Below are 13,021 nucleotides of genomic sequence, written 5' to 3' on the forward strand. Positions count from 1 at the left end.
TGTGGTGGTGTTTTATTCTCACCTTCTATATCCCATCCCCCAGAGCCTAACCTAGAGTTCTGTACACAATAGTCATTTGTTATTTATTGAATTGGAACATTATACTGGATGTGTGATTCTTCTGGTAACATAAACATTGATAAATCAAGTGGTATTCACAGGAAATAAATCTTTACATCATCTATTCATTGCTGGGTTGCCAAAAGTGTTCCTACCTTTTTTGTCCTCTAAATAATTTTGTATGATTCCATGTGTCTCTTATGTACACATACTGCCATATATTATTAAAATGGTATTAATGCTTCAGGTTAACTTACAAAGCCTAATCAGTAATTTATTGTAAGTGATTAAATAGCACTGTATCCTGTTTGGCCCAGTTTACTTTCTCACAAAGTTCACATGGGAGAGGAAATCAAATTGCACGTTTACCTTCCCTTATGGTGACATAAAACAATTGTACGTCTCTTTAAGATCAGAGATTAAATGAAACTGGATCTCGCCAGCTCGGAGCTAACATGTTTTTCTTCCTCAATCAAATGACCTCTCTTGTTCGTCTTTACCTCTATCTGCCAACCAGCCTGAGAGCTGCTGTATTATCCTCTCAGAGATACAAGGAAGAGGGGGATTCCCTGGAGAGGAATAACCTCATATACTGTAGAGGGTCTGGAAATTTATCCTTTCAAGAAGCAGTAGCATGATGCAATGGCTCAGGCTAAAGCAGAGAGCTCTTTCCCTTAAGGAGAAACAGCAAAGGTCATCCCATGAGATTGGGTGCCTGAAAAACATAGAGGGACATGATATAGTTTATGAAAGATATTGTGGATAGCAAGGGTAAGGAAGTCTCTTTTTTTAGATAGAATTGGTGGTGGACCAAAGGATCAAAATGACATCACTCCCACTGTGGTTGATAAGCCCAAGATGAGCTCGGAAGGCTCTACCACAGGTCAGGCACAAATAGTCCATATGAATAGAACTTATCTTAGTAGTCATGCCCCAAATAGAAATGTTATTGTATTCATGAACCTGTAATGGTAGCACTTGCTAAAGAAAGCACAATACATCTTTGTCATTTACTATAAGAGTTCAAAATTAATTTCTCACCCTCCTTGGCCAATCACTGGTGTGATCTTCACATGCTGTTGAACACTGTCTCCTGATTTTCTTCTGGCATAGTAAACTCCTTGCCATTCCTATATAAATAGAAACATTTAAGTTTCTAAGTCACTATTCATCATTTGGTCAAAAAAAAGTCCCAATTACTTGATTTTAAAAGGGTGAAAAAGACTTTCATATGTAAAAATACAATAGTAAAAACTTGAGGTTGTTTCTCAAGTTTGACTTTCTCCAAGAAAGGTTAATGGGCATCAAGTAGTGAAATTACAAAGTTCTTTACACCTAGCAATTCTATTGTAATCATCATATCCATTTTGTGTCTGAGGAAAATGAATTCTGGGAGAGAAAGGGAGAAATCAAGAACAGGGGAGATGGAAGCAAAGAATCCAATCCAACTTTATACTGTGAAGTCTACAAGGATTTCTACAGGATGCTAAAGCATCCTGCCAGGATCATTGAGGGAGCACATATGGAATTCTTTCCCCAATCTTGGAAGAGGCTAGGGGAGGAATGCAACTTTCCTCCTGTTATAAACTTTAAAAGAAAAAGGAGAATATGCAATAATGGGGACAAGAATGGAGCAGTCATTATCCTTTGAATATTCAGATTTTGGGCATTTCTCAAAACATCCTAGGCACTTTGCTATTGTTAATATTGTTGTTTTGTCATTAGTCTTTGTGACCCCATTTGAGATTTTCTAGGTGGAGATACTGAAGTGGTTCACCATTTCCTTCTCCAGCTCATTTTACAGATGAGGAAACAGAGGCAAACAGAGTTAAGTGGCTTGCCTAGAGTTACACAACTACAAATGCCTCATGAAGATGATTCTTGCTGATTCCAAACTTCATGTTTTATCTACTGTGCCACCTAACTGCCCAAATATAAGAACAGCCGGGCAAAAGGAGTCTTTTCTGGCTTCTGTTTCCCCATCCTTCCTTCTCTAGCCAACTGGTTCATACTTTGCTTGGGGACCATGGTGGAACAGTGTGACAATTCTATACACATTTTAATGTGTTTTTAAGAAGTCCCTTGGTGGTATTTAGCAACCAATATGTTCTTTTCACTTTTATCTCACAATTTCCCCAATCAGAATCCAATTGGTGAATACTGCCTGATGGATCACCAATCTTCCTACAAGCTGAACACACTATTTTACATCATTGTGGGAAGATAAATAACAATTAAGAAATTGTAATGAATTTTGAGAAAGGGAGAAAAGGACTCTCTAAACTCAAGGAATTTACCACATTCCAGGGAAGTTAGGGTGTGAATGACTTTTGTATTTGGGTTGATTAGATGGCTACTCTGAACTCTTAAAATTCAGGCTTTTGGTCATAATGCACGTCTGGCAACCAGGTCATCAAACAGTTTGCAATAGGGCAGATCTGTTAACAGACCAGTCAGTAGAGTGCAGTGAGAAATACATTGCACCAGATCTAGTTAAAACTAAGCTTGAATTCTGGTTTTGCAGTTTATTCCTTGTATGACTAGAAAAGTCACTTAACTTCTTTGTGACCCAATTTCCTCCATTATAAAATAAGAAAGTTGAACTAAATAACTTCCAAAGTCCCTTCCAATCTATGAGTCTATAATTGCAAAGTGTCAACTTTATTTAGACCAAAGCTGGTTGCAACAAATGATAGATAAATGCATCAGGAAGTAAAGAGTAGAATGATACAATGTGACTTGTTATTGGTGTATTGAATATATATGTATGTGTAGTCACACAGATGAAGAGATAAAGAGAAAACATATGTCTCTGGATAAACAGAACTCATAGCAAATCATAATGTGGAATTCTTCTTTATCATAGAATGTTTCACTTTCACCTCTCTTACCTCTTTCTCAAAGAATCCCTCTCTTCTTCAAATTACAACTCAAAACTTTCTTGATCACCTAAACTGATAGTTCCTTCTCTCTTTCCCAAAACACCTCACATTTAACTATTCTATATTTATTATCTTTATATTTGTGCTGCATATACTTATATATGTTCTTATCTTCCTCATTGGATTCTAAATTCCTTGTTAAGTAGGGATTCTTTCTTTCTTTCTTTTTCTCCTTTCTTTCCTTCCTTTTTCTTCCTTCTTTCCTTCCTTCCTTCATAAATGCTCACTGATTGATAGCTAATTCAATTAATAAGGAACAGTGAAGATATGTATATGGATATAAGAATTTTTTTCTTTAAAACCAGATTAACTAATACTATAGAGATTATCAGGAATGAAATAACAGTTTATGATATAAGAGATCCAAAAACACCTCAAAGAGATACTTTGTACATAGAAACTAAAGGTTTTAATTCACTATAATATTTGTAACTAATCAGATCTTAAAAACCACAAAATGGAGATTCCCAGGAATCTTCTAAAAGGAATGGAAAGAGCATTCACTAACCTTTCCCTTCTTGATGCAAGTGTTAATGGTGTCCAGAAGATCTGCACGGTTTTGGTCACTTTTGGGCAATTCAGTGAGTTCTTTACCTATGAGCTCTCCCTTGTGATAGCCCATCATCCTTTCAAAAGCGGGGTTGACATACTGATAAAAACAAATAATTCCAGGAGAGATTACAGAACAAAAAGCAGAATCAATGTGTTTTCTCTTCTATTAAGTTGTCTTTAGAATTAGCTATGCTGTGAATTGTCATGTTATTAGAAACATAGTGAATAAAAGTCATCAGCAGGTCAGTCACAATGTACTGATCAAACCTACCTGATTTTCAGTTGGCCACCATATTAACACAATTCCTCCAATAAGCAATTCTGAGAGCAAAGCAGAGCTTGGACTAATTGCTACTACAATGCCTCCTTCCTAAGTGAACGATTGACACCTCCCTATAGCCACACAGACACTTTGTCACGGATCTCAAGATTTTGAGGAAAATCAAAAGTTATTTTGATTAATTAATTTCCTAATTATCATTTAGAAAGAGTCAAGACCTATTACTTTAGAGGCTGAGCAACTTGGTATACATACTTTGCCACTTTCTACAGTCTCTGGTGAATAAGAACTCAGCGAAGAAACACTAAAGCTAAAACTAAATAAGCCATCCATCAGATTATGGCTTAAGTAATTAAAAAGCTTTGTATCTCCACCAAATTGTTTTTACCTTCCCTATCTTTTACTTAGTTAGTTGCCCTGATAAAGTCTAGATTGTTTTTTTGCATAGTTTTTCCATTCATTCTCACAAATGGATATACTACTACCCAGAGATTACCTTAATTCTTATAGATATCAAAAAAGGTATAAAGAGGAAGAACATGAAAAAAAGAACAATCCATGGAGCATGAGGAAGACTTTCTGAGAACAGTGGAATCAAGGAGATCTCTTCCCAAACTTTTGCTTAGAAGTATGTAATTTAAGGCCAATGCACTGAAAACTGTCATTTGTTGCATGCAAAAGTTTATGTGACAAAAGCTATTTGATTGACAGGTAGTTGCTCAATCTTGTCTATCATAGTCACTGAACTTAGAATAAAAATTTTATTTTCAGTGATGTGTGCTCCTTTCCTACTGCTGGCAGTCTGGACTGACACAGAAAGTGAAATCTCACACTTAAAAAAGACTAAGCCATAAGACAATTTTAATTAAGAATTCAGGAAATGGGCATTTACTAAGTGCTTAGTCTCTATCAAGCACTGTGCTAAGCACTTTAAAAATGTCATTTCATTTGATCCTCACAACCCTAGGAGGCAAGGTGCTATTATTATTCCCATTTTACAGTTGAGGAAACTGAGATAAATGTTGGACGATTTACTCAGGATCACACAACTAGTCTGTGTTTGAGTTAGATTTGAACTCACTTCTTTCTGGCTCCAGGTCATTTAATTTCACTTTTGTTATCGAATTACTTTAATTAGTAATACACATACATATATGTATTACTAATTATACATATATGAGCTAATTTTAAAAGAAAGAAAAACTTTTATTATAAATATTTAATAATTGTAACTAAGAGGCAAGTAGATAGACAACCATCCTAATATTCAGGAACATCTGAGTTCAAATTTTAGCTCCAATACTTATCAGTTTTGTGACTATAGGTAAATTTAATTTCTCAATGCTTCAGACAACTCTGAGATTTTGAGGTATTGCTTATTAGAAGTAGTAGAACGGCAACAACAAGATTATACGATGATCAGTTCTGAGGGATGTGGCTCTCTTCAACATTGAGAGGATTCAAACCAGTTCCACTTGTTCAGTGAGGAAGAGAGCCATTTACACCCAGAGAGAGAACTGTGGGAACAAAGTGTGGACCACAACATAGCATTCTCACTCTCTCTATTGTTGTTTGCTTGCATTTTGTTTTCTTTCTCAGTTTTTCTTTTTTTTCTTTTTGATTTGATTTTTCATGTATAACAAGATAACTATATAAATATGTATACATGTATTGGATCTAATGGGTATTTCAACATATTTAACATGTATTGGACTATCTGCCACCTAGGGGAGGGGGTGGAGAGAAGGAGAGGAAAATTTGGAACAAAAAGTTATGCAAGGGACAATATTGGAAAAATTACCCATGCATATGCTTGGCAAATAAAAAGATTTAATAAAAAAAACAAACAAACAAAAATAAATAGTAGAGCAAATTTTTTCCCTGGAATTTTCCTCTTTCTATTAAAAACAGTGGTCCAAACAAACTGAAAAAACTCCCAACAAACTACATAAAATTCAAACATATAAAAATTTTGCTTTAATTAATATAAATAATGGTCTAACATCAGCATGTCAAATGCTTTTGAGTAAATGGGTTGCTCTAAAAACACTATTTACATGCTTAATTAAGCCCTAAGCATGGGAGCTAGCCAAAGAAAAATATCTGTCCATTTCCTAAAGATTACGGATGCCCAATTAATGAAACTGGAATTACAATTAGGCCCTGATTGATATGAATAATGAATTCTGTGAAATGGGTATGTCATTTAAATTACCATTATATCTTTCCATTGGGCTGGAACAAATTAGCATATTTTTACACAATTATAACTTCAAATAGTGTGAAGTCAAATACATGTAACTGTTCCATAGGATTCATTACATTCACACTAATTGGGATCTAGTTGTAATGAGAATTTAGTAGTTAACTAAGGCTTGAACCTGACCCCAGTTCAAGAAAGAAAATTGGGAATGCTTAGTGTTACTTTCCCTTAGAGCAAGGACTCAGATCAGACATCATGGCAAAGCATAAAAACATTTCCCATCTATGTTTTTAAAAACAAACATTCTGTTCCATACCTGAATGACATGATCATCGCTGGTTATTTCTATGGCTTCATGACAATGGTCAAGTGCCGTAAAAATTGAGTTACATGCCCTGAAAAATGCAAATGTGTCATTAGTTTTATTGTAAAACCAAAGCATTTTCTCAGGTTGTTTGTTTTACTTGCTGCCTTTTTAAGTTAATCAATTCACAGGATGCATAAAATCTGTTTTCCTCTATACTCTGTGTGCGTGTGTGTGTGTGTGTGTGTGAGTATAGAGGAAAACAGATTTTATATATATAAATATATAATATATATATAAATAAAAGATACACACACACACACATACACACGTAAGTAGTAAGTTTCTCAGGCAGAATTTGAACTCAGATCCTCTATCTTCAAGGCTGGTATTCTATTCATTGCACCATTTAGCTGCCCCCAAACCAAGAAAATTATGAAAAGAAAGTCAACTAACTGGAAAAGGAGATCCAGAATCTTAAGGAAGAAAATGACTTCTTGAAAACCATAATTGGGCAAGGGGAAGCCAGTAAAGTTATAAGAGACCAAGAAATAATAAAACAACATAAAAGAATGAAAAAAAAAGAAGAGAACATAAGATATTTCACAATAAAAACTCATCTGCAGAACACATTAAGAAGAGAAAACCTAAGAATAATTGAACTGCCTAAAAGCTATGGACAAAAAAGTTTCTTAATACAATAACAACAAGAAATAATTAAAGAAAATTGTTATAAAGTGTTAGAACAAGAGAGAAAATAGAAAATATACAGGAACATCATGTCCAAATTCTGAAACCCTCAGATTAAGGAGAATATATTATAAGCAACAAGAAAAAGTGATATAAATATGACAGAATCACAATTAAAATCACACCAGACCTAACAGTGACTATATTAAAAGAAACAGAGGTATTGGAACACACACACACACACACACACACACACACACACACACACACACAAAAGAACTAAAGTTCTGGGCAAAAATATCATACCCAGTAAAGTTAAGCATAATTCTGAATGGGAAAAAATGGACATTCAATGAATTGCCAGATTTTCAGGATGTTATTGCAAAAAGACCTGAGCTAAATAGAAAAACTAGACATTAAGGTCCAAGAGAAATATAAGGTAAATATCAAAGACTACTTTTAGGGGACACATTAAGGACAAACTATGCTTTATACATGGAAATGTAAATCACATGTCTGAGACTGTCATTAATCATTTGTAGTTCCAAAGAAAAATTGGGGTAGAGCTGAATATGAAAAACAAAACTGTGTGGGAAAAAGTAAAAATAATAATTATGCTATACAAATGAGGTGCAGAGGAATTGTGGACACAGAAGAATAAGATGGGGGAGAAGGGCTGTTTGTTCTGAAATTGCCCCTTACTGGGAATGGGTTAAAGAGGGGAAATATATATTTATCTCAAAGGTATTAAAAGTCTTCTAAATTTATAAAGAAATAAGTGGGGGAAAGGATTAAGAAAAAGAGGGAAATAAAAAGGCTTGTCGATTAATGGGAATGGGATAAAGTGTATAGGAGAACAGGAATAGGACAAAAATAGAGGGAAAGTGTGAGGGAGACAATACGAGAGGAATCCTTGGGGTGGGCAGGTTAAGTAATAATACGACAAGGTAGTGAATAGAAGTAAACATAGGAGTCATCAGGGATAGAAAATAAGAAATACAAACATAATAATGATGATCAGGGTAGAATTTATTAGAAAAAAAGAAGGGGTGGACAATACATAGAGTTCTAAGTCTTTCAAAAATAATGAAGCTTGATAATAAGCTAGGCTCAGAATTGAGAAGGAAGACATTATACTGGATTGTAGTTGAAAAATTGCATTATATATTTGCCTCTAAACTTTTTCTGGAAATTATGGCCCATCTTTGTAAAATTGGCATTTTCCAATGATGTTATATGACTATTAATAATGGAATAACAAAGTCTCCAAAGAATTAAACAGGAAAGCGATGGTGATATGCCTAATGGGTGAAGAGGATGCAGCATTTTTACCAATGAAGAAATATGTCAAAAATAGTGTAAATGATATGATCAAGAGCTGTACAATTAAAACTAGAGACTACATAGTGAAAAAGGCAGCCTATCTACTCCAGTGGTACCCAATGCAATGTCAACATATTTGGAGAAAGGCCTCAGTAGCCAACAGAATAAATCCCCTATGATGAAGGATTTGTGAAATTATCTGAAGAAAACTGGAATCCAATGACATATGGACAGAGTGTGATATGGGATTGTTTGATTTTTATATTTGTATCCCCAGCACTTAGCGTAGTGCATAGAATTCAGCAGGTGATTAATAAATGCCTTTTTATTCATTCAATTGAGAAAATGTGGTGGGTGGAAATAATAGTAGATATATTTCAAATTTGCATTGAATTTCTCATTATCCTTGAAGGCAGGTGCCACAGATTTCATCATTTTACAGATGAAAAAACTAAGGTTTGAGTGAATGACTTGGCCACAGCCTCACAGCAGTGTTTCAGATTTACAACTTGAGCTTAGCTCTTCTTGACACCAGGTACATCATTTAGCCCTATATACTAGATAGACTGACTCATAAAATGTCTCTACATGCTAGTTTTTAATGAGTGAAAGTCTCTTTTCCAACTGCTTTTGTCCATATGATCTGAAAATTAAAGCTAAGTAATCTTTCTGTCATACTTCATGTACAAATTAACATTGAAAGGAGAAGGGGCAGAGGCATATGAAAACAAAAATGAACATTAAAATAAAAGATATATGTCCACTAAAATGCCTCCAGGTATTAGGCCAAGAAAAACTATCTTCATCCAAAACATTTTGTTTTTATTCGTTCATAAAAAGGACCTCCAAAAAGAATCAGATAATCATGATGTACCTGTCCCTGTCCTTCATTTGCTTGCAGGTGCATTCAAAAAAAAGTATCTGAAGACAAGGATGCAAGAAATATACCTTGCTGAATTATTTTGAGATCAATTTTGCAGAAAACTTCTACAAGTGATCTGAGGTGGAGAAAAACAAAAATCCTGTGGTTCTTCTCAGGACTGTATCAGATGTTTCTAAAGGAATCTAATTTTTTCCTTTGTGTCTTTTACCTGTAAGGTCTACTTATCAAAGGAGAATGCATTCTTTGATTTTGTCAATGTTATTAAAAGGGATTGCCCCTTTGGTGTTTGTCAAGCAATTTTGTCATTCATTTTTCATTTTCCCTCTTTCACATTGTCTCCCCCTCATCAGTCCCAAGAAATCCTTGATAAAATGTTTATCTTTGGTCTAAAAGAGATAGCCAAATGACCATTATTTTTAATAACCTGTTGCCCTTGTTAATAAAATGATTAAATGCCGCCCCCCAAGAATTATATTTTGCTTAAGCCAATGATTCAAATATCAGTACTTGCTAAATTAGGTCTTACCCTATAAATGTTATTGAGTTATGGATTAATTCCTTGTCCAATCCTTAAGCGTATGTGTATGTATTTTTGGGTAAGTATGTAAAAGAATATTTTAAAACACTATCTTTGCTACCCTTTCAAGTTGTAGCCTTAAAAAAATTCTTAAATGCTGTGTCCTATATCTATTAAGCCATTATCTTTGGTAATTGTCAATAAAACATTAAAAAAATACCCAATAGGATATATTTTTATGAGCAATCTAGGTAAAAGGGAATAACTAATTCTTACAAATTAATTACCCCTAGAGAGCAATACTGTGGGACTTCAGTGTTTAGATAAACTTTAGATCTTTTTAACATGATGGCTTATTTTAAATAAACTAACAGAAAAATGAGGTAATCAATATGAGTCATGTTCCCTGTTTGAAAACTTAATTGCTCATATTAATAATCAATACCATTCATGCTGATGTGTTTTTATTTTATTAACTTTCTGTTCTTGGAAACTCTAGAATTCTGTTTAATTGCATTTACCTCTAAGAAAAAAATTGAAGAATTGCCAACAGAAACAAAAGGAAGATGTAACAAGTACTAAAATACCTGTAATATCTAGATAACCTATACAGGTGATTTTATTGGACAACATATTGAGGAGAGGATCCCTGGAAGAATCTTTGAATGGGGATTAGATAAGCAGAAATTCAGCTATACAACTAAACACCTCTATAACACTGGGCAAGTCTTTTTGTTGATAAAATGAGGAGATTGAAATAAATAGCCCCTTCTAAATCTAAGGTTCTATGATTCATTCCCATTATAATCAACATCTCAAAGCCATAATGTTCCAAACTGATCTCATTTTTATTCCTCTCCTCCCAAGGTTCCCTATTTCCATGAAAAATTCCACTAGTCTCTCAGGTTTGTTACCTCAGTATTAACCATGACTTTTTACTCTCTTTGTGCCCACCTATCCAATCAGTTGGCCAAAATGTCCACTCCTTCCCCCATAACAATTCTCATGTTTCTCTGCTTACAATATCACCATCTTGGTTTAAGCTCTCATGACCACTTAGAGATCACTTTGATCTCTTTGACTTGCCTCTCACCAAGGCAGTCTAACATACATGTTGCTATCACAGTACTTCAGGCACATAAAATGTGACTGTCCTACCAAACCAATTCTGCTGGGTTCTTATTGTTTCTAGTATTAAATAAAATTTCTCTTTTTAACTTTTAAGGTCCTACCCAACCTGATCTCAACCTATCGTCTTAACCTCATTGGGTATCACTCCCCATCCTGCACTTTGTAGCTAACCAACTTGATCTTCTCTCTGCTTCTCAACCATAAAGCTCCAAATCAGGAGTATGTTGGTGCTAGATTGTACTGGCTTGCAAGAGCCAATTGTTAACTTTATAGTGGGAGTATTTATACATCAGAAATCTCCAAGTGTGGTAAATCAGGGCTTGAGTTGTTGTTTGGTTAATTTTCTATACTTAAGTAAAGGATAATATATTAATAATTCAGTTCAAACTTGGAAGACTGCAATAAAATTTTAAAGAACTGGTTGTTAAACTTTTATCAGCACACTCTTGCTGCCTTTTCAAGAGTTCCCCCTCCATGGGATGCTCTCCCTCCTTACCTGTCCTCTCTGTTAAGGTACAATCAAGCACAATCTACTACAATTAGGTACATGGAGCTTTTCCTGATTCACCCAGAACTATTTGTGACCATTCTCCTTCATAAACTAGCTTCCACTTGTATTTCTATCTATTTGTATCTATTCCTTTCATATTTATTGTATATATTAGTTTATATTCTTATTATCGGCCTCTTTAGAATATGTTTCTTATGAGTAATTGTTTCCTTTTTTGTGCTTGTATCCCCAGCTCTTACCACAGCCCCACCCCCGAAAAGGGTTTAATAAATACTTGTTAATTGACTTGCTGATAGATTGTAAGCACTGAGAAAATAGGGTCAATAAATACTTGTTAATTGACTTGCTGATAGACTGTAATCACTGAGAAAATAGGGTCTGTATCATTTTTCATCTTAGTATCTTTTTGTGCATAGTACTTTGTGCATAGTAGGCATGTAATGAATCTTTGTCAAACTAAATTGTTCATATGTTCATTAAAAAAGCAGATCTAAGAACCAGATTCAGTGAATATGGCAATGACAAGGGTGTTGGTCCTACCTGGGGCAGCTTTCACCATTACTGACCATCCCTGGGAGCCAAAAGAAGTTGTGGAAAGGTAAGAATTTTTGCCACTGTGAGCACCAGCTCCCTGACTGATTTCTGCAACAAGGACATGATGAGACCCAGCTTCCTCCCATTTCACTTACCATGGTAAATAATTCTCCTTGTGATTGTGTTCCCCCAGGACACCACCTGTCTTTGATTTGTCCCATTATAGTGGGGCAAGTCTTTTAAAGCCTTTAAAGCTAAAATACCATGTTTTTTTTCCCCCATCACTTGGTTATTGTCATAGAGAGCTAAAGTGAACAGTACCTGATGACTGGGGGGACTGGAAAAGCACTAAATAAATAAAACAGGCTCTATAAATGCCTTTTAATAGGGAGGGACATTTTGCTCCACAGAGCTTAAGGTTTTGCCAGTCAGAAATTATTCCCCACTAAAAGGGAGCGATAGTGTGCTTAGCAGGCTAAAGGGCTTAGCCATTAATAAGCTGATTGGCCTTAAAACAAACACCAGAGTTTGGTTCACCTTCCAGATTATGGATATTAAATACTTATTTTTTGATACTAAATACTTATTAAGCAGTGTCTGGCTAAGAGTTGGTCATGACACACACCTCAGAATATGGTTAGGTCCTAACTGCCCTTTTAGGGAAATGGATCAGATGTATCTCACCACAAAAAAACAGCATAAGGACATTTCTCCATTTCTGTGCTCAAAAAACCCTGAATTCACAGGTGTGGGGTACTCTTCCACTGACACAAGTCATGAACCCTCTAAATATTGATTGACAATATCTGAGAATTGCTGGGGCCCCCTAAATCATCACTTGGTAGAAAAAAGCCCTCAAATTTGAACAATGAATATTGTTCTGCAGAACAAATTACCCATGCTAGATGATGGTTATATTACATATTTAGTTGCAGCCGGGGGTGGAATTGTAGAGAAGAGCATTATGTAATTCACTATATAATTAGACTATAATTGTTCACATATTATATAATAAGGAGCTGAACCTGTGCAGGGAATAATAGGGCTGGCTGTCACTAAAGTGCATATGGATTTTTTGAGTGTCCTTGATA

At 34.9% G+C, this 13,021-nt stretch overlaps 1 protein-coding gene across 1 annotated transcript in view; it reads right to left on the reverse strand.

Annotated features, from left to right (window-relative positions):
- The window catches only part of PDE8B (phosphodiesterase 8B), a 278,793-nt gene that overhangs the window by 87,310 nt on the left and 178,462 nt on the right, over positions 1-13,021 (reverse strand). Inside the window, exons 7-9 of the mRNA XM_051991842.1 lie at positions 6,354-6,432; positions 3,511-3,651; positions 1,102-1,190 (exon numbers count right to left, since the gene is read on the reverse strand). Of these exons, the coding sequence (XP_051847802.1) occupies positions 1,102-1,190; positions 3,511-3,651; positions 6,354-6,432 (309 nt within the window). The remainder of the gene's footprint in view (positions 1-1,101; positions 1,191-3,510; positions 3,652-6,353; positions 6,433-13,021) is intronic.

This window comes from Antechinus flavipes, chromosome 1 (genome assembly GCF_016432865.1).
Source record: "Antechinus flavipes isolate AdamAnt ecotype Samford, QLD, Australia chromosome 1, AdamAnt_v2, whole genome shotgun sequence".
Classification (NCBI taxonomy): domain Eukaryota; kingdom Metazoa; phylum Chordata; class Mammalia; order Dasyuromorphia; family Dasyuridae; genus Antechinus; species Antechinus flavipes.